Consider the following 21,914-nt stretch of genomic DNA (forward strand, 5'->3'; position numbering starts at 1 on the left):
TATCTCTGACAAAATATGCCTTGAGCTTCAAAAAATGTCTGGAACTCAACACAATGGTCTTTATATATAACTATACCAGGAAGAGGCACCAGCAGCATTTCCACAGATTTATTATACTTGATAAAGCTGGTATAATTCTAGAATATATACATTGGTTTTTGTCCAATTCTATCCTAGTTACTAGGAAAAATCTAAGTAGGTCACCACAAACTTGCAACCCTTTTCTCTCTCAGAAAAGGAGAGGCAGCAGGTTTCCAAAGAGCAAAATCAATTTTCCACTTTCACAACCATCTTTGCTCCACAGCAATAGCACAGGCCCGCTGTAGCCCAAACCCCTTCGGGGACTAGGGGGAGAGGGGTGAACTCTCTCAAAAAATGACCAAAAATGTAAAAAAAAAAAAAAAAAGTGTGCTCCTAAGAACATTTAGTCTTCAGTATAGAAAGTACAACCCTGGATGGGAAGCTTATCAAGAAGCAGTATTTAGGAAAAGGAACCATACTTTCTCAAAAGAAGGAAAAAAAAAATGTGTTTACAACAATGCAGGAATGATGTAAATGAAAAATATAGCTCTCTGGAATAAATCAGAGTACTGGGAAAAGGTGCTCATCAAAATCTTCATCCAGAGTAAACATCATCCTTATTCACAGCCTCCAAACTCAAGGCATTGCTTGGACATCCCTAACTTGTTCCTAGTTCCCTTGCCTGGGATTCCATCTCCTCTTCCTCTCTGCTCAGTTTCTGCCTCAGGGATCATGTCCAAACTCACTGGTTAGACTACCTCCTCTGACTTCTGCAGGGATTCCTCCACTGCACCCCGAGTGGCCTGATGCGTGTGGGCAGGTCACTGCTTTTAAAATGTATTCGATAATACAACCACATTTATGCTTAAAGAGTCACACTCATTTCACTGTCAATTTTACTCCACTAATAAAAGATTCACACTCTTATTTTCTTGCACCACATAGTAATCCACCTCCATCTTTAATACTGTGAATGTTCCTTAGTTTAGTTGCCCCAGTGCAAAGAGGCTTTATTAACTTACCATGTCCAACAACTGCCTATTTCCTCACATCCCACCTATACAGGATTATTAGAAACGGTTTAAGTTCTTAAAAGAGTGAGAGTTAAAATGGTAATTCTATTTTTATTTGCTTTCCTTCAATTACTAGCAAGAGAATCTTTTTTTTTGTATACAGGTTATGTTTGTTTTTCCTTTGATCTGTGAACTGTGTATTCATAGTTTCTACTTTGACAACCAGAAACTGCATGTTTTCCTTCTTGATATGTAGGAATAGTTAGCATTTTCTGGATATTTACATTCTATAATACTTTTTTCTCAGTCTGTTGCATCTGAATTATTTATGATGTCTTTTGCTGAAAAGATTAAACCTTTTGTGCAGCAGAGTTTATTATTTGCCTTTTTGTCTTGCCTTAAATGTCATTTCAGGTCTCCCTCACCACAGTGACTATGAAAGTACTATCCTAGCCAGAATTCCTATTTGCCATGGAAGGAGGAAGAACAGACCTTTTCCCACCGTCAGACAGTCAACTGTTCCAACATCATCTACTGAAAATTCCTTAATGCCATCTATTTTTTTTTAATTATTTTAAGTAGGTTCCACACCTGACACAGGGCTGGTTTTGAACTCACGACCCTGAGATTAAGAGCTGCTCGCTCCAATGACTGAGCCAGCCAGGCAACCATAGTACCACCTTTAAGATGGACAGATCTGGGGATCCCTGGGTGGCTCAGCAGTTTGGCACCTGCCTTTGGCCCGGGGCGTGATCCTGGGGTCCCAGGATCAAGTTCTGCATCGGGCTTCCTGCGTGGAGCCTGCTTTTCCCTCTGCCTCTGCCTCTCTCTGTCTCTCGTGAATAAATAAAATCTTAAAAAAAAAAAAAAAAAAGAAAGAAAGAAAATCTTCCCACTTCCCACTGTTTCTGGTATCTTCCTATTAAAATGAGAACTCTTATATGACTGATTCTTCACAATTTTATTCTTATACCCTTTTTTTTAGATTACACTGGGGGTAACTGACAACTTTCTAATATGAAATCATCACATCTAGGAAAACTTTCTCAAGATTAGCCATGTCATAGGTCTTGAATAGTTCCTTTCATTTTTATTTGTCATCTAAGAACACTAAACTGTTTTCTTAATATCTACCTTAAGTCTTTGACTCACAAGTATCACTGCCACCTCTAAAATTCAAAAGAATCAATTAATAAACAATTTTAACTAGCTAGCAGATTTGGTTGGTGCACTGCTCACATTAGCCAGAGCTTTATTTTTTCACATTTCTGAAGCTGTCATTGGCTAATTTGATTGCTTCACCAGGATTTAATTTTATGAGGCATATTCAGTCCAACAGACCTTATAAACCTAGCACTGGCCTACAAGGTACCACTCTTCACAAGTACAACCAAGGGATCTAGAAGAAATGACTGATACCCAAGGTACAGCAGCAAAGTACAAGAGACTGGAATACCTTCCTCTGCCAGAAAGTGCCCGAGGAGTGATATGGAGATGTCAAAAAGACACGTAAGCCAGCTTGAAGAGTTCTTACTGGAACAATCTGAACGTCAAAATAACTACCAGAAAGTTTATAACCACCAATAAGTTTATACCTTACTTAACAAAATAAGAATATCTAAGTTCACAATGCTAAGGGAGAAGGGCAAGCCATCCTCCCTCATGGCAGAAAAGCAACTAATAAACTTATATAGGATAAAAAATTTAGAAAATCACCAATGGATAACAACTAATGGGTGCTTAAAACTAGTGGAGGAGGAACAAGGTATTTACAGAAGTCTCAAAGTATCTTCCTCATAAGATACAATTACAAAGGGTAAGATAGTAACTTTCCAGAGAAGAAACCTGACCAACTTAGCACTTAAAGTCAGTTACTCAAATAGACAACATGTGCCTGCCTCCAGAGAAGACATGCTGAGGAAGAGTAACATTTCTGGTGGTACTGCTGACAAAAGTGAAGGATATGAACCTAATGAGAGAGAAAAATAAAATGAACAAACCGACCAACCCTAATTTGAAAAACAGCTTTCAAAACAAATGGTCTGTCCACTTCCAAAATGATAATACAGGAATACAATACAAGTCTTAGAAACTGCCCCAGATAAAAGGAAACCAGAGACATGACAATTCAGTATAATGCAGGACCTTGGATTATTTTTCCTTTTGAGCTATGAAAAACCTAATAACTAAAGAAGGTCTCATTTTAGGCAACTATATCCATGTTAATGTCTCAATTTTGACAACTAGGGCTCTGTAATACCGGCTGCTATCAGGCAATACTGTAGTAGGTAGGCCAGAGGGGCACCTTGCCAGCCATCCCTTCTGAAGTAGTTCAAAAATTTAGTAAAATGCCAATATCTGGGGGGTCTGAATGAAGGACACATGAAAATTTCTTCTGATTCTTTCATCTGTTCTCTAATCTTAACCTGTGTCAAAACAACCCAGCGCACAGTTAAGAACTAAAATGCAAACACATCAACTTTTCTTTTCTAGTTAAGTTTACTTTTCTGATTAACTATTTTAAAAGATTTTGCTTAACAGATTGCTGGTATCAAACTATTCTGGAGAAGTGCTGAGATTGCCTGACACAGTCTAGGATTGTGATTAAAATAATTCGTATGCAGATTTCAAAGCATTTTCAGTTTGTTCACTAAAAGGAGCAGGAAAAAGAAACTTACTTTCATTGAACCCTTGCTAAAATGTAGTAAGGTTGTTGAGAGTTTGTACTGAATGGTTGGTTCCATTTTACATGAGGTTCTAGAACAGGCAAAACTAATCCATCATGGAAGTAATCACAACAAACTGTTTTCTGGGGAATAGGGGGTGGGTGTTAGGGGGCTTAAGGGAGTATGATTGGGGAAGGGCATAAAGAATCAAACATGGGACGCTGCGTGGCTCAGTGGTTGAGTGAGTCTGCCTTCAGCTAAGGGTGTGATCCCAGAGTACCGGAATCGAGTCCCACATCAGGTTCCCTGCATGGAGCCTGCTTCTCCCTCTGCTTCTCTGCGTCTCTCATGAGTAAATAAAATCTTTAAAAAAAAATTTTTTTTTCCTATTCAGAGAAAAAAAGATTGCACAAATGCACATGAGTGGACGGGAGGAGTGGAGGGGGAATGACAGGAAGGGACAGAATCTCTTTTTTTAAAAAAGATTTTATTTATTCATGAGACAGAGAGAGAGAGAGAGAGAGAGAGAGAGAGGGGGGCAGAGACACAGACAGAAGGAGAAGCAGGCTCCATGCGGGGAGCCCAATGCAGGACTCGATCCTAGGACTCCAGGATCATGCTCTGGGCCAAAGACAGGCACTAAACCACTGAGATACCCAGGGATCCCTATGAAGGGAGAGAATCTCAAGCAGAATCTACAGAGAGCCCAAGGCAGAGGAGTTCCCTCCCAGAACCCCAAGATCACGACCAGAGCTAAAACCAAGAGTGGGATGCTTAAACACCCAGATGCCCAGGAGGGCCTTTAAAGACAACAAAGTCTAGAATCTATAGGTGGACAATGCAGCCTGTATTAAAGATTAAAACTTGAACGACCTAAAACATCACGAACAAGTTAAGTCAAATGACAAACTAGAAAAAGCAATTGCGACATTTTGATAGACAGCAAGCCCTCAAGTCAGTAAGACAAACTCAGCAGAAAAGTGGGCAAAGGGCAATGAAAAGGCAGTTCAGAAAATACAGAGGGCCAATCACCAGAAGCTGTTTAACCTGTAAAGAGATGTAAATGAAAACTTTACCTGTGCAGAAATGTAGATAAATGTAATACTTCTACGTAAGAGGCAACATATAAAAATATAAATACATTCAGTGAGAATTTAAATAGGCACCCGCTCCCAGTTGTACAGCACAACCTGTTGAAAAGCTACTTGTCAGCAGCTACTTCAAAATAAAATGCACATATCCTTGACCCCAGAATTCTACTTCTAATTATGTTAACAGAAAATATATTTGTTTACACAGACATATTTCTGGTTCATGGCAGCACCGAAAACTGGAAATGCCAAGCAAAAACTGGAAAATGGGTGGCTGCGTGGCTCAGTCGGTTAAGTGTCTGCCTTTGGTCATTAATTCCAGAATCCCAGAACTGAGCCCCACGTTGCACTTCCTGCTCACCAGGGAGTCTCCTTCTCCCTCTGCCCTTTACCACACTTGTTGTGCACTGGTGCTCTCTCTCAATGTTGCTTGCTCTCAAAAAACTTTGAAAACTGGAAAAAAAAAATTCTTAACATCTAATAACAAGGAGACCAATGAGCTAAACTGTGGTACATTGATAAGAAACATTACAATTAAGCTATTTAAAAAGACTAAGGTTACAAAAAAAAGACTAAGGTCTTTCTATACTTGTAAGCACTATGGAAATATGTCCTTGACATGATAAGTGAAAGAAAAAAAAAAACCAAAACCTAAAAAATCTTTTGTGAGCTAGGATTTTCCTAAAAAAAATTAAAAAAAAGGGATCCCTGGGTGGCGCAGCGGTTTGGCGCCTGCCTTTGGCCCAGGGCGCGATCCTGGAGACCCAGGATCGAATCCCACATCAGGCTCCCGGTGCATGGAGCCTGCTTCTCCCTCTGCCTGTGTCTCTGCCTCTCTCTCTCTCTCTCTGTGACTATCATAAATAAAAAAAAAAAAAAAAAAAAAAATTAAAAAAAAAAAAATTAAAAAAAAAAGAAAGAAAGAAAAATACATTCATAGCTGTATATGTATCTCTATAAACCCCTGGGTGGCTCAGTGGTGTAGCCCCTGCCTTCAGCTCAGAGCGTGATCCTGGAGTCTTAGGATCGAATCCCGCATTGGGCTCCCAGCATGGAGCCTACTTCTCCCTCTGACTATGTCTCTGTCCGCCACACCCCCCCGTGTCTCTCATTAATAAATAAATAAAATCTTAAAAAAAAAAAAAAATCATATACATACAGAAAAGTCTGGAAAGTATGCCCAACCTTTAATAATGGGTGCCTCCTTACTGTGGAAAAAAGAGCATCTACAGTTTACTTAATACCTGTTTAAAACACACACAAACAACAAAACACCTACAATAAGTATTCCTTTTTTTTTTTTTTTTTATCTAAAAGAAAAGGGAGGGCAGCCCGAGAGGCTCAGCAGTTTAGCACCGCCTTCAGCCCAGGGCGTGATCCTGGGGACCCAGAATCAAGTCCCACGGGCTCCCTGAATGGAGCCTGCCTCTCTCTGTGTCTCTCATGGATAAATAAAATCTTAAAAAAAAAAAAAAAGGAAAAACATAAAAGGAGGTCCAACAAACTCTATTTTCCCCAGTATGACTGTGATTTTCCAGGACTCTACTTGGGCAAAACCAAAAATGCACAATGTACTATGGACCACAGAAGTGACTTCATTCCAAAGTTAGGTCGCCTGACTGCTGTCGTCCAAGAGCTTACACCACACACTGTGGCTGACTTTGGTCCCTGTCTCTTACATTCCAAACCCAATTTTTCACCACTGGCCAGGTAATACGAATATTTCATTTTGTTTTGGAGCCTGAGCAAGAAAGCCACCAATTATCAAGTGAAGTTTTAGAACAGTTCAAATGCCCAGTTTTAGCTGATTCTTTCTTCAAACAGTAGTTGAAGATTACTAAATGAAATTACTGAGTAAATACTAAAGAAGACAAGAAGATAGAGCCTACATGGGGCAGGGTAACATAAGTATTCAAGCAAGGTCTAAGGAACCAGGTCATCACAGTGCAGAGGGCTGAAGACAGAAGGAGTTGCTGTTGACAGGATCACAAATCCTGTTGATCATAAAGGAGGACTTGAATGCAGACACATGAGGGGTAGGCAGAGCACAAAAGTTTAAGCAAAAGGACCAAGAGAGGGAAGCACATGTTCAGGGCCTGATTAAAACCCCAAGATGTAGTAGAGGAAGGCTGTAGGGGAGAAGAGAGAAATGGAAATTGGAGTCAGATGGTGGAGATCACTAATACCACGTGGAGCATGGCATTTATGCAGCAGGCAATTTTAAAAGCAACGTCTGTGGAAAAGACAACTCTGTTTTGGCCAGGTGATATTTAAAAGAGAAGTTATATTTTGCAAGTCAGAGAAATAGGAGACCCAAGCAGTCCTAAATACTCTATGTAAAGAAGGATAAGAGTCTAGATAAACAAGGGCTGCTGAGAGGCCTAAAGATCATTATGTAAATATCCCTTTCATCCGGTCTGAATTCCTAAGTACAAGAGAAACAAAATACACTAGAAAAGATTTTTTTTTTTTTTAAGATTTTATTTATTCATGAGATAGAGAGAGAGAGAGAGAAGAGAGAAAGACAGGCAGAGACACAGGCAGAGGGAGCAGCAGGCTCCATGCAGGGAGCCCGACGTGGGATTCGATCCCGGGTCTCCAGGATCACACCCCAGGACTAGGGCAGCGCTAAACCACAGGGCCACCGGGGCTGCCCTTGAAGGGATCTTAAAGGAAATGCACAACTTCATTCTAGGCCTTTTGGAGTCACAGGGTAGTCCACAGCTCCCAAACACAGCCAAGTAAACAGGCTCATTAGCAAAGGAAGCAATTGTGAAGAAAGTCCTCAACATTTGCACCATTTATAAAATCCTTCATACCTTTGCTGGATCTCTTTGAGGTCTTCTTGTTTCCTTCTGAGGTAATTTCAATTTCATCAGGATTACCCCCTTCATCTTCAATTGCCTGAAGGGAAGGGTAAAAAAGTTCACCAAAAAAAGCAGCATACAGACTTGACTTTCATAGAAACTTCAGGTTGCTGATCTGGAAAGGGCCTCCCCCTACCCACTTGTTGTCTTGCTCTATCTTGGAACAAAGGCTCTGAAGTCAACTTATTTCTTAATGCTAACGTCACCACAATCTAGTTCATCCTATTCCTGGACCCAAGGGAATTCAAAAAGCACAGTCTTCCATTTCCTATGATTTCACCCAGCAATATGCTGCTTCGACCCTCTGTGACATCCTCTCTATCCCCATGCCTACTCTTGGCACTGTCTGGACAGAACGCTTACTCACTTGGCTGAGATGTACTGTGTGTGCCATGAGACTGGACATGACCCATACCACTTCATCAGATCACCCACATCTATGACTGACTCCAAAGGTCTTGTTCTTAACCACTAGGGGACCTACCTGAAAGGATAGGGAGTTATAACCACCTCTTGGGCAAGCCCCACCTCCCACCCAAGAGCTCATCATTCCCTTGAACAGTCTGCACCCACGCTCAGCACAGGGCGTAGCACCAAGGAGGTGAGCAGCAAATGTTTACTGAGCATGACATCAGTGATATCCTTGAATACTGGGCTTTGCTTTTAGGCTTTACTGATAACCCTTTTTCTTGTTACTGTACTATTCTATAAACACAAGTTCTGTTTAAACCCACTTCAGGGCAGCCCTGGTGGCCCAGCGGTTTAGCGCCGCCTTCGGCCCGGGGTGTAATCCTGGTGACCCGGGATCGAGTCCCACGTTGGGCTCCCTGCATGGAGCCTGCTTCTCCCTCTGCCTGTGTCTCTGCCTCTCTCTCTCTCTGTGTCTGTCATGAATAAATAAAATAAAATCTTAAAAATACACTTCAAACAGCATGTTTAATTTGTAGATAGTTTAAAAAATTTCAGATCCTCAGCAGTTTCTTAGTGTGGAAGTCTCAATTTGCAATGGGGCTTATGGGCTCCACATCTAATCTGTACCAGGAACAGAGAAAATTTCTCCCTTTTCTCCAAAGCCAGCATGAGGAAAAGGAATTGGGAGTTCTGCTCTGGAATCAAGGAAAGCACAACCAGAAAGTCCCTCCCATTCTTGCTGGCAAAAGAGGACTATGGAATACCCCTAGGAGAAGAGAGAACTGCCCCAGACAAGAGCTGTACCATTTTGCCCCTCAATAGGTCTTCTCTGGGTGCAGTGTTTACAGGATCATCCCTAGGGACGCTGTGGGCTATGAGTCATCTTTATAAAGCTTGGGAAACTACACTCTTTGTGTTCCTTCAGCCTTTTCCTCATTTGCCCTTCCTGGAAAAATGACCAGAAAAAGGACCCTAACTATATGCCAGAAGTAGAAAAAGAAAAAATGACCAACAATTCCAGATGCACTCAATAAGAGAGCAGATAAACGTACAGACCAATGATATTTACATACTACGACCATACCTCTGAGAAAATAAACAGAAAAAAGAAATGTAAAATGCCTCAGAAATGATAGGGAGGATCCTTGAAGTCACAGGCCCGTTTCCACTACCAATCTGACGGGAAGGTTCTCAATGCCATCCGAAAGAGATAAGGGTCCCAATTTGGCTTTGCTGACCGGGGGCCCTGGTGGCATCCTTTCTAGAACACCTTAGTTGATGAATTACCTGCCGCAACCCGAGTAGTAAAGGAAGTTGGTATCCACGGTGAAACAAACACAAGCTCAAGCCAGAAAAGCCCAACTGACTCTGAACTTAACCAACCCACCGTTCTGAGCCCCAGCTTTCTCCTTCAGGAAAATGGAAACAATCCCTACTTCCCCTTAACAGTCACCAGTAATAATTAATACCCTGCCTGGGTCCTCAGATCGGGAGCCAGGAGGGTGGAAGGAGTCGCAAATCACACTGCCTGCAGGGGTTGGGGGTGGTGAGCCTGAGATTGCACGGGAGAAGGCTCAAGAAGAGAAAAAAAAAAGGGGGGGGGGTCTGAACGACAGAAAAAGCAAAGAAGCCAACAAGGATATGAAAAAAAAAAAGGGGGGGGGGAAGCAGAGCGACCCGAACATTGAACTGCTCGTGCTTTTCACCCCCCCCCCCCCAGGATAGGGATGAGGGCCCCGGTTTTGCAGATAAACGGTGGCACAGAGGAGGGCGGCCAATGGGGACAGGGATCCTCTCCGTCCTGTGCCAGGCGGCACGCCAGGCCCGTTTCATGCAATCTCGCCTAATCCTATAGCACGGAAGCGCGCTCTCCCCTTTTCCCTGCAGAATACACGGGCCGGAAGGGCGCTAGGCGCCCTGGGAGCGCTGGGAGCCCGGGGCCAGGCCGCGGAGAGCCGCAGGGGCCGGAGCCCAGGCGCGGGGACGGGGACGGGACGGACCGCTCCGCCCGCCGGCGTCTGTTCCGTCCCCGCTCGCCATCGCAGACAGCACTTCACTTTCCGCGCCACTTCCCCGACCCACGGCTGCAGCATTCACATTTATAAAAAACAAAAAAACAAAAAACCACCTCCGAGCATGGGCCCGGCGCGTCGACCCTGCCGGGCCCGGAGGGAGCCCCGCGGCCGGCCCGGGTCCCAGTCCCGCCGCCCCGTCCGCACGGCCGTGTGACCTTGGCCGAGGCGCCCCCACCTCGCCCGGGAAGCCGGGGCGCGGGGGCTCCCCGTCATTTTCGGGGGCGGCCGAGAGCCAGGCCCTCCGCGGGCGCCCCCGCCCGCCAGGCCCCGCCGCCCGCGCCGGTTCGCGCCCGGACTCTCCTCCCTCCCCCGGAGCCCCGCCGCGCGGGGAGATCCCGCCGGGGCCTGGCAGGAGCCGGGGGAGCAGCCCGGAGCCCCCCCCCGTCCCGGCCGCGGCCGCCCCCGCAGGGCCCCCGCTCCACCTTCTTGAGCCGCTCCATCAAAACGCTCTTGTTGCCGCTCGAGTCCAGGTTCCGTTTCTTCAGCTCCGCCCGCAGATCGATCACCCGCAGGTCGCTGAGACGCCGCGTCCCGGTCTCCGACGAGGCAGAGCTCAGAGCCGCTGCGCCCGCCGCACCCGAATCGCCTAGGCCTGAGAGAGTCTCCGCCATTCCAGGGACCCTGGCTCCGCCGCCCACTTCACACAGAACCGGGCCGGTTTTATCTCGGCACCCAGCACAAAATGGCGCCGCCTGCGAGGGAACCGCTCCAGCCGCCCTGGCGCGCCTCTCTTCTGCGCAGGCGCACCCGGCGCGGAGCCGACGCTGCCGGTCGCGTGTGCACATGCGTGGTGAGCGCTCAAAGGGCTGTGCGCAGGCGCGTTGCATGTCGACAGCCTCCCGCCGCGCACGGCCGTCACGCATGCGTGCTGCAGTTACGGCGCTTGCGCATTGCGGCGGGGAACGTGCGGTTGGTCGACGCGCGAGGGCGCGTGCTGTTAAGAAAGCTGGCGTGTGCGGCACGCATGCGCGGCCGGAAAGCGGGGCGGGAGGAAGCGAGTGCGTTTTCCTCTTAGGCGGCGCCATTTTGTGCTCAGAGCCGCTACAGCCGCCGGCGGTGTGGGAAGTGGGTGGCGGGGGACGCGGAACCTGGGATGGCGGAGACTCTGGCAGGGTCCGGCGAGTCGGGTTCTGGCACAGCCGCTGTGGGATCGGGCGCCTCTGAGGCCGGGACGCGGCGGCTGAGCGACCTGCGGGTGATCGACCTGCGGGCGGAGCTGAAGAAGCGGAACCTGGACACGGGCGGCAACAAGAGCGTCTTGATGGAGCGGCTCAAGAAGGTGAGGCGGCCCGACGTCCCGGGGCGCAGCGGGGGGCCGGGGCACGCCCCCGCGCGGGCCTGTCACCGCGGCGCCCGGACGCGGGCGCCTCTCCTCCACCGTTCCCGCCCGGGACTGAGCCCGCGGGGCCCCGGGGGCCGGGCCGGCCGGGCTGTGTGACCTTGGCCCGTCACCGCCCCTCTCTGTGCCTCGCCTGTGCTCCCGCTCCCAGCTGGTCGCCTCGGCAGTGCTGGCAGCGCGTCCTTCGGGCCACCGGGCGGCCCCTCGGCTCCTTCCGGGCCCCAGCGCGGGGGGGACCCGGGTCCGTGACCTTGGGTAGGTGCCTTCTGCTCCCCGCGCCTCAGTTTGGAGAACAGAGGAGTGACGAGGCTTTGGGATCTTCCCGGAGAGGGAGTCGTGCTTGTTCCCCCTGCAGGAGCTCTGCTCCGGTCGTGCCCTCCGCTCCGCTGCTCTTCTCCTGCTCGGCGCCCTGAGGTCCTAGCGGGTCTCCCCAGGGTCCTTCCTGAAGGGTGCGCCTTCCCTCGCCTCCCACCCTGCACCGTCCTGCGTTGATGCCCCGCTTGGCCGCCCTCAGCCCCAGGTTGAGTGTGGAGGGATGGTCTTGCCCGACCCAGACGAGCTCCTTGCAGAGCTGGAGTTGACCCCGGAGTGCCCAGGCTGGCGGCAGTCCTGGGGAAGAGCCGCCTCCCTCCCTCCCCACCTCCGCCAGGCACACACCCCCTACCCCATTTGTCTAGTGGGTTTTCTCCCCAAGTGTCAGACCGAGCTGGTGGAACACCACTCAGCCCTCCTCCGTAGGTGGTAGACCCAGTGCCTTGCCCCTTCCTGTTCACCTTACTAAAGCGGAAGGTGGGGCAGTTTCTAGCTTAAGGGCCAGCTTGGACCTGGTCATTGACCCGCACCTTGGAGCCCCCACTCACATCCCTTTGTCTTCTGCGCCTAGGGCCCAGAGAGAACCAGGTCGTCCCGGGTTCATCCCGTGAACCCGTGCCTGTTGGGCTTGCCTCCCAGATACCAGACCCAGAGTTGCTCTTTGCGAGGGAGCGCGTTTGACTTTGTCTGCTGGACGTTGTTGCTTAACAAGAGAACAACCCGTGCCCTGCAGCTCTCCACGAGTTGTAAAGTTCCATCTCTCCCTAACAGGCGGTTAAGGAAGAGGGGCAGGATCCTGATGAAATTGGTGTTGCACTGGAAGCCACAAGCAAGAGGACAGCAAAGAGGTGTATTAAAGGTATTTGCTTGTACTTAACTATTGCTGGAGGCCTGAGTGTGTAGAGAACTTACTTACACGGGATCGAGTTTTTTTTTAACACCGCTTCTGTCCTCCAGGCCAGGAGGATGTCATTGCTCTTCGTTGTTCCCATCTAACAAGTAGGCTTCATTTACGCTATCCTGCAAGTAGTTCTTTGGGTGCTGGGAGGAGTAGAGAGATGTGCAGGTGCCAGGTAAAATTGAAGCGTGTGTTAAAGACATCTCAACTCTTGTCCTGGGATTCAGAAAGAACCGGAGTGAGGCACATTCTTAAAGCTGCTCTGAGCAACCAGGTTCGCTACGTGGCTTCCTTCCTGGTTCAAAAACGGGACTTTAAACGAAAGAAGATGACACCAATCTGAGACAGACTAGAAGCCAGTATCTCTAAGGATCCAAAATAGATTGTTGGAGTATTTGCACCCACCCTATTTTTTACCAGTGAGGTTTTGTGGGTTTTTTTTAAGATCTTATTTTTAAGTCCTCTCTCCACCCAACATGTGGCTCAAACTTACAACCTTGGATCAGGACTTAAAAATCACAGAATCAGGAGTCATATGCTTTACCCACTGAGGCAGCCAGGTGCCCTGCAGCGAGGTTTATTGTTTTTTTAATTAAGGTATTGTTTACATACTGTACAATTTGCCCATTTACAGCGTATAGCTTGTTGCTTTTGGTGTATTTACAAAGTTATGTGATTGTCAACCCTATCAAATTCTAGGTTTTCATCACCCCAAAAACAAGCCCCTGTGCCTGTTATCACTTGCTCCCCATGTGCCCCTCCCACAGCCCCTGGCACTACATAGTTGACACTTCTGTGTCATGTAAATAGAACTCTATAACATGTGGTCTTTTGTGTCTGCCTTATTCTACTGAGCGCGTTTTCAAGGTTCCTTCACTTTGTGACATCGATTAGTGCCTTGTTTCTTTTTGTGGGTGGTACTAGCTATTTTTGGAAGCATTTAATTTCATGAAACTTTGAAACCTTGTTACCCGCATTGGCGTTCATCCTCATTAGGTTTTATGTGAGTAGGGACAATGTAATTAGGAACTTCTGGGGGATGAGGATTATTTTCTTGAGAAATGCCAACACAAAAATTGTCATGGCTGGACATAAACCCATGTATTTAGGCCTTGGAGGACAGATGCTTAGAAAGGGAAAAGAAATTACCTTGTAGCATTTTCAGTGATTTTTTTAACTTTTTATAAGCACTTTTCTAGAAGAACTTTCACATGACTTGTCTGTTTAAAACCTTGTATGTGTGTTCTGAAAGGCTAAACTGTTTAGGTTTTAAAAGAGATTTATTTTTTAAGTTGAATTTTAACGCGATGGGATTTTGCCGCCCCTAGAGTGGTCAGGTATAAATGCTGACTAGCAGAGTGAGGGATGCGTATGTGTTCATTCGAAAGTTCTTAATGTAGGTGCTCATTTAAAACCTGAGAGGTTCAAGGCTTACTAATTAGTGTTCTTGGCTTAACAGGGATCTTTCCATCCTTAGACAAACTAAACCTTAACCAAGTGCTACCAGCACGTGTCCAAATGTCTGGATTACAATTTAGGTGACGGTAAAAGTGCTTGGACTTACCGTTTTGTCAAAAAAAGCTTTGGTAGTACTCTGTAGATGAAAAGAAATGTTGGTGGCAGTAGAGCTAGCTGTAGCTGGGAGGAGAAGGACACCAGTCCCTTCACCTTCCTTTTTTTCTGAGAGGTCGCCAGAGGCTCAGAGGAAAGGGGTGGCCTGGGCCCTGGGGCAGAGGACAGCTCCGGTGGGCTGTTGAGACAGTGTCATTCTCTGTAGGTGTCTGCACACATGGTTAGTTATATGAAGCATTGGGCCCTCACGGTGTCCTGGTCAAAATTAGGTCTCCAAGGTTGCTTAAAAGTAAAAAGTTGTGAAGCTTTCTGAGAAAAAAACATCATCATGAGTTAGAACAAGAAACCTCCTTCTAACTAATTCATATTTAAATAGGCAAAATTTTTGAATTTTGTGGGTGTGTTTTGAAAGGTGACAATTTTGAATCAAGAGTTTCTAGCATCTTTGTCCCACACGCCTTCAGCTTTTAGGTAGCTGAAGCCAGGCCCTTAGGATCGGTGTCCAGCCTCTCTGCCCAGTGTTTGTCAATCTCCCTCTCCTTGAGGGCACTTTTTGGTCTCCATCCCTACTGCCGACATCCTTTGTGGGTATTGCTGGATACTGTTTAGAGGCCCTGAAAGTGGGTGCTGCTACCAAACATCTTTAGAGTGCTTTTAAGAGCTGAACCAAATTCTCCTGTGTCAAGTGCAGCTGATAAACCTGCTGGTGTTTTGGAGAGTATTAACTTAAAGAGCACAGAGCCATTGTTCATAACGATGGTGCAGAAGATGCTTCAGGGGTACACACTACAGTTGGCATCTGTACTCAAAGACTGATTGATATCTCTTCTGTTTAGCTTTCTCATTTCAAAAATCTATAGAAAGCGTACCTTTGGATACTTTAGAAAATGTAAGAAGTATGCACGTGAAAGTAGAATCATCTCTAATGTTGCTGCCTTGTATTTTAACCCCTTTTGGTGACTGCCTTGAGTCGTTCTCGTGTGTATATTTTATAAATGCATCTTTACACTTGATTGCATACAAACAAAAATTAGGTCTACTCTGTATGTTTTTTTTTTTTTTTCTGGTGGGCATTTTCCAATATTGTTAAATATTGTTTAGAAGCATGAGTTGTTTTAAAGTTGTAAGACACCCTTTGGTGGGCCGCAGTGTTTTGCAAACTTGGCACTGTTGGCAGTTTGGGGTAAGTAATTCTTTCTGGCAGGGCACTATCCTGTGCACCATCTTATGTTGGATAGCATCCGTGGTCACTACCCGCTAGATGCCAGTGGCATCCGTGAGTTGTGACACCAGAAATGTTTCCAGTCATTGCTAAATTCCACCCCACTTCCCTGTTGAGAACGACTGGCATCCCATATAAGAGCAGACTGTTGTGATTTGTTTCCCTTTTGAATGTTTGGGCTACATGTAGTTTCTAGATAGATGACTTATGTTCTTAATTCCTTGTCAGACATTTTAGCATACGCCCTTCCTTGGGGGGGGGGGGTTCTAGAATAAAAGATTTGCACGTTTTTAAGGCCAGAACCTGAGTATTATGTGACTGAAAATTTATTTTGTAATTAGGACAAAAGATGGAAGAAGAAGGTACAGAAGACAACGGCCTGGAAGAAGATTCCAGAGACGGGCAGGTATGTGGCATCTACAGTAGAGACCCCAGCAGTTCTGTGATCAGCCACCTGGTTGTTGACACCTTGCCTTCTCTTTACAGGAGGATATGGAGGCAGGTTTAGAGAGCTTGCAGAACATCGATATGATGGATGTTGGTGTGTTGGAAGAAAGTGAAGTTGAGAATAGCAGTGCTCCCGACTTTGGGGAGGACGGTGCTGACAGCATTCTCGGTTCCCTTTGTGATAGCAAAGACTACGTGGCAGCACAACTGCAAGAGCTCCCGGCACAGCTCACAGAGCATGCTGTAGGTAACTTGAAGACATAGTGGAATATGCTGGTAGCCCTGAGGGAAAACACGCTGGTGGTTAATTAAATAGTGCACTGCCAAGTCAGCCATCACCATAAACACGGAGTCCTGTGTCTAAAACTTCATGGTAAATTATATCTATTTAAACTCAACGTAAGTCAGATGTTAACTAACGGTTCACTTCTCTACGATGCTGGGGAGTTTTATTTATTTGACAGAGCACACATGCATAAGCAGGGGGAGGAGCAGAGGGACAGGGAGAAACGGACTTTCTGCTGAGCAGGGAACCCGATGCGGGACTCAATCCCAGGACCCTGGGACCATGAAGTCAGTTGAAGGCAGAGACTTTAACTGACTGAGCCACCTAGGCGCTCCTTCAGTGCTTTTACAGAAGGGTGGGAGGCTCTTTCTAAGCATAAGTCATAAAAGGTTGACCCCATAGGTGAGAATGTTTTCTTTTGGAAAACATCTTAAAAGAAAGTGTGGAAAAAGAAACAAAAGCAGTTCAGAATCTCATCAGTGGGTTCATCCCATTTTGTTTTGTTTTGTTTTGTTTTGTTTTGAAGATTCATCGTATGCAAAGGGTGGTTATAGTAAAAGACAAAAGAGTGAAGGAGAGTATTCATGCCCTCAGAAGTACCCCTCCCATGAAAGGAAAACATCCTTGTATGTAAAAGAGGGCTTGAATTCTGTTAGCAATGTTGCTTTCTCAAGCTTTCACTTCTAGCATTTGGTGGAGAATTCTGCTGGCCGTCCTAAAACCGATTGCCATTTCGATCCTACTTCTTGGCATACTCAGCCCTCTTAGTTTGGGTGGTATTTTTTGTATTTTGGTTTGGTTTTCTGTTATCTCTCTTTTTTTTTTTTTTTTTTTAATCTCTCTTTTTTAAAGGCATTCTAGCTTTGAATTGGAAGGAGAAAAAAGTGCTTTCATAGGACTGGACTTTAAACCTTAAAGGTCAAAAGTCACAAGCTCCAAATATCACTGCCCCTCGGCCTAGCATGTCATTGAGCAGCTGACTTGCTGGCCTCTCTCAGAATGATCTTATGTGTTAATTATTTCCAGAGCACAGATTTGGTTTCTTACCTCATAGTTTTTTTTTTGTTTGTTTTTTGTTTTGTTTTCTAAAGATTTTATTTATTTATTCATAGAGACACAGCTAGAGAGAGAGGCAGAGACACAGGCAGAGGGAGAAGCAGGCACCATGCAGGAAGCCTGATGTGGGACTCAATCCCGGGTCTCCAGGATCACGCCCTGGGCTGCAGGCGGCGCTAAACCGCTGCGCCACCGGGGCTGCCCTTCTTACCTCATAGTTAATCAAAGCATCCAGGTCATAAACTTCAAACGTGGAAAAGGAAAAAAAAAAGAAGTCTGGGAAGGCATGTTTTTGTATTTCACTTAAGGTAAAAAGCTTTCCAGTTGAGCGACGTTTAAGATACCAGCTCAGTGGGGGAAAAAAAAAAAAAAAAAAGATACCAGCTCAGTGGGGTTTTTTTCTTGTTTATTTTCTTAAAGATTTTATTTACTTATTTACTTACTTATTTACTTATTTATTTATTTATTTATGAGAGAGACAGAGTGGGGCAGAGACATCAGCAGAGGGAGAAGCAGGCTCCCTGAGGGGAACCTGATGCAGGACTTGATCCCAGGACCTCAGGATCACAACCTGAGCTGAAAGAAGATGCTCAATCACTGGATCACCCAGGTGCCCCTCAGTTAAACGTTTTAAATAAAGCACCCTAGGAGAAAGTGCCCAAGTATTATTTTTAAAAGTATTGTTACCAAGTGAAGTCAGAGAAGTATGAAGTTCTTCATTTTCCATTTGAGTCCTGCCCTGAAATCGTGTCTGGTTCACGAATGTGGACGACTAGGAAATAGTCGCTGCTTAGGAACTGAATATGTACCTTCCTGGGCCAGTACTGACCGAGCACCTGGTGTCTGTGAGACCCTCGCAGAGGTGCGGTACCACCCAGTCCTGGAACAGGCAGGAGGCTGGCAAGATACTGAATAATCCAACAGTGAACTTGCAGGTGGTGGGTGGGCACTTGAGGGAAGTAGACATGTAGGCCACTTAGAAAGTAGTGAGTTGCAGGCCTTGGCACAACTCTGTCTCCACTAAGTGGTCTTCCATTTGCCTTTCAGGTGGATGGGGAGGGCTTCGAGAACACTTTGGATGCTTCATCATTGGACTTCAAAGTACCTCCGGTAAGGAACTGTTGTTTGGTGTTACGTGGTTGGAAATGTGACGAGAGTGGTTGATCTTCTGTAGTGAAAAAGGATATGTATCTGTGTGTAAAAATGATTCGTTGAGTGCTGATTCTGAGCTGAGTGCCTGGGGTAAGAGGTCCATCCAAACAAGTATGGTCCTATTTGCCTTTTAGTGGGAGTGCTGTAATAACCAACAAGAAGGTAACTGGAAGGGGAAAAAAATTCAAGGGAGAAGTTCAGGTCGTTGGGCTGTCAACGCTTCCTCTGGGAGGAAGTTCCCCAGAGGAACCCCTACCCAAATTGAGGTCAGACACATGGGTCAGGAGTTAGCCTGGTGAAGGGGAGTACCTTGGGCCAGGAGGGAGAGGGACTGAATGTAGGCATGCAGGACACAAGGTAGGGGCAGAGAGGCAGGGGTGAGGCTGTAGATGGGGGGGGGGGTGTGGGCCAGACTATCCACGTCTGTGGGTCAGGGAAGGTATTTGGCCTGTTGTCTTAAGTACAGTGGGAAGTCAGGGGAAGGTTTTGAGAGGAGGAAACTACAGGGTCTTGTTGGCAGGTTCCAGTTACAAATAACAGCTCATTTGGGGAGAAATAGATCTTTCTCAAGTCAAGCATGGATCTAGAAGGCGGTCGCCATCTCTGCAACCTCTCACTGTGGCTATCTTTGCCCTCTCCAAAGGCTGCTAGGTCAGCTCAGACTTGAGGTGGGGTGGCCAGACCCTCAAGAGAGGGAGAGGCCAACAACATGGGCTGGTCCTCACTGAATCATCTCAGAATGGAACATGTTCTAAGTGGAGAAAGTTGTTTGAGACAGGTATTTGTTCACACGTGATTGAAGCTGTATCTACCAGGGATGTGTATTTGCCCAGTTCTTAAGTGCCCTGTGGGTTTTTTCTTTTCTCTTTTACAATAGGATATTGAAGAACCTCTATTGGAGCCAGGTACTGATAAGAGAAACACAACAGTTAATGGTTTGAAAGTTTTCCCACTCTTTTTTTTTTTTTTCAATCTATATATTCTAAGCTATGTATGGTGGTGTAAATTATTTTAATGGTGGACAATCCAGATCGTACAAGGATCAGAGATTGGAAACCCACTCGTATCACCAGATCTGTGGAAGTGCCGTTCTGGTTTCTGGAGGTCAAATATATTTGGTGAGATGTAGCGATTATTTTCATCTCTCTGACCACGTAGAGTGGCATTTAAGTAATCCCCCCCTGTGATTCTTCCATGTGTTTCTACACATGAAACAGATCTTGTGATATTTTGCCACAGTCGTTTTGATTAACACAGTTAAGGCAGGGTAAAGCGGTTGTCAGGGCACTTATGACCCGAGAAGTGACTGGATACCAGAAGAGGAAACGGAGCTTCTTCAGGAAAACTTGCAACGTGTTCTTCCCCTTACGGACTGCGTTGCCCTCCTGCCGTCAGAAGAGTTTCTGGTTTGCGTTTTGGACCGTTGCGTTAAAAGAAATGCAAGGAAATTGGGAAATTGAGCTGTTCAGTGAATGGCGACCGCGTTCGATTCAGCACCTTGGACATTGGAAAACTAAGCCTGAAGACCCACACTTGAAGACAAACACGAAGAAGACTGTCGAGAAGCAGCCACGTGGTTGTAGGTGTCTGAGTCTGTGGGGGCCTTTTCTCTTCCATGTAGCGTAGCGGCTTACCGTAGCAGTCGGAGCGCAGGTAGTGTAACCACTGTCACTTTGTGTACCCGCGGGTTTTCCAATCTCTGTGTAGCTAGCGGTTCTCTTCGTGTTAGTATGGCAGCCGTGCCAGTTCCGCATTTGTGATTGCTTTATTTCCCTGGTAATTAAACCTTGTGCCATTCTATTCCTGTTAAATCCGTAGAAAATGAGAAAATACTCGACATTTTGGGGGAAACTTGTAAATCTGAGCCAGTAAAAGAAGAAGGTTCCGAGCTGGAGCAGCCCTTGGCACAGGATACAAGTAGCGTGGGGCCAGACAGAAAGCTTGCGGAGGAAGAGGACCTTTTTGGCAGCGCCCATCCGGAGGAGGGTGATTTAGATTTGGCCAGCGAGTCAACAGCACAAGCTCAGTCGAGCAGGGCAGACACCCTGTTAGCGGTAGTGAAAAGGGAGCCCGTGGAGCAGCCAGGCGATGGCGCGCGGACGGACTGTGAGCCTGTAGGGCTAGAGAAGCCAGTTGAGCAGAGTAGTAAAGCCTCAGAGCACACGGAAGCCTCTAGCGAGGAGGCCGCGGAAGCGCCCCAGGAAGCCTCAAGCCCAGACCCCAGAGATAGCAAAGAAGACGTGAAGAAGTTTGCTTTTGAAGCTTGTAATGAAGTCCCTCCGGCTCCTAAAGAGTCCTCAGCCAGTGAGGGCGCTGATCAGAAAATGAGGTTTGTTTTTTCTCAGTTTTAGACCAGACGCTATCTCCTTTTCATTGGTCATTTAATGACACACATAAGCTGTTTTTTCTGCAATTGGCCAGCCAGACTGATGCAATTGTAGTTTACTTCTAAACACTGTTTTATTTCTCGTTGTGTATTTTTAATGGGCGAATCTATTCCTTTTCTTTTTCTCAACCTACTATGGTTGTGTTCTTAAATTGTTAACTGCTATCTTCAGCTAAATCCAATTGACTTTTAAGAATCTGACGTTGTATCTTGGGGGTCAGATTTCCTATAGAAGCTTGCAGAGGTGTCTTAAAATTTTATTTCAGACTAATTTTCTGGTAGGTATTCAGTTTTAGCACATACCATACTTTTAATTTAGTTCTCTTTCGTTTTCTTCCCATGTGAGTAACATTCACTTTTGTCTCTAGCTCTTTTAAGGAAGAAAAAGATATAAAGCCAATCATTAAAGACGAAAAAGGTATGATTTAACTTAATGTGGCAGGGAGCTGCCTACGGATCCCTTATTTGGGGAGGGAGGGGCCCACAGGTACCCACACTGGGGATCCTTGATTTCATTGAGGATTACCGGAAGTAACCACCTAGCGGTATCTTGAGAGACTAGATTGAAATGTTGGTGAGCTTCTGTGGTTTATGTCTCTGTTGTGGTTGTCATTTATGGGATAGTGAAAATCCTAGTGCACTACATCCCATTACGGTCCCATTCTGCCCATTATATTAACGGAACAAGATTGTAGAAACTGCCGTCCCGGTTGAAAATTGGTCATCCAACCTTGATGATTCCTTGGGTGAGGGAACAGTTTCTGCAACACAATTTTTTTGTTTTCCATCCTATAAATGCTTAGACTGGAAGAGGCAAAGTTGGATGTAGTTGGGGTTGAAGGGTGGGCTGCGTGTGTTCCGAGGCAGGGCGCGCTTCCCATGAGGTCTGGGGATAGAGCCTGATCCTCTCCCTTCTGCAGCAGGTCGCACCGGCAGCAATTCCGGCAGGAACCTGTGGGTCAGTGGACTGTCGTCCACCACTCGAGCCACCGATCTGAAGAACCTCTTCAACAAGTATGGGAAGGTGTGTACCCCCTGCCCCCAGCATCTGCCTCCCAGCCTCTATGGGGTGATCAATAACAAACTCAGGAATTGGCAGA

The 21,914-nt window shown here is 46.3% G+C and overlaps 2 protein-coding genes across 9 annotated transcripts in view; one reads left to right on the top strand and one right to left on the bottom strand.

The window, feature by feature from the left end:
• SAFB (scaffold attachment factor B) overlaps positions 1-10,894 on the bottom strand; it is a 35,254-nt gene extending 24,360 nt beyond the window's left edge. For 2 of the 3 annotated variants that reach the window (XM_038567653.1, XM_038567652.1), the window contains exons 1-2: positions 10,567-10,894; positions 7,611-7,695 (exon numbers count right to left, since the gene is read on the bottom strand). In XM_038567653.1, the coding sequence (XP_038423581.1) occupies positions 7,611-7,695; positions 10,567-10,755 (274 nt within the window). In that variant the 5' untranslated portion in view covers positions 10,756-10,894. Of the gene's footprint in view, positions 1-7,610; positions 7,696-8,392; positions 8,435-10,566 lie in introns of those variants that run through there. The other variant, XM_038567654.1, reaches the window with a different exon arrangement.
• Positions 10,895-11,114: 220 nt separating this feature from the next.
• SAFB2 (scaffold attachment factor B2) overlaps positions 11,115-21,914 on the top strand; it is a 32,936-nt gene continuing 22,136 nt past the window's right edge. Inside the window, exons 1-9 of one of the 6 annotated variants that reach the window (XM_038567656.1) lie at positions 11,116-11,423; positions 12,567-12,654; positions 15,829-15,893; positions 15,974-16,177; positions 18,324-18,386; positions 19,306-19,333; positions 20,247-20,757; positions 21,183-21,232; positions 21,738-21,838. In XM_038567656.1, coding sequence (XP_038423584.1) covers positions 11,238-11,423; positions 12,567-12,654; positions 15,829-15,893; positions 15,974-16,177; positions 18,324-18,386; positions 19,306-19,333; positions 20,247-20,757; positions 21,183-21,232; positions 21,738-21,838 — 1,296 coding nt within the window. In that variant the 5' untranslated portion in view covers positions 11,116-11,237. Of the gene's footprint in view, positions 11,424-11,718; positions 11,739-12,566; positions 12,655-15,828; positions 15,894-15,973; positions 16,182-18,323; positions 18,387-19,305; positions 19,334-20,246; positions 20,758-21,182; positions 21,233-21,734; positions 21,839-21,914 lie in introns of those variants that run through there. The other 5 variants (XM_038567655.1, XM_038567659.1, XM_038567660.1 and 2 more) reach the window with 5 other exon arrangements.

Source organism: Canis lupus, chromosome 20 (genome assembly GCF_011100685.1).
Source record: "Canis lupus familiaris isolate Mischka breed German Shepherd chromosome 20, alternate assembly UU_Cfam_GSD_1.0, whole genome shotgun sequence".
Lineage (NCBI taxonomy): Eukaryota > Metazoa > Chordata > Mammalia > Carnivora > Canidae > Canis > Canis lupus.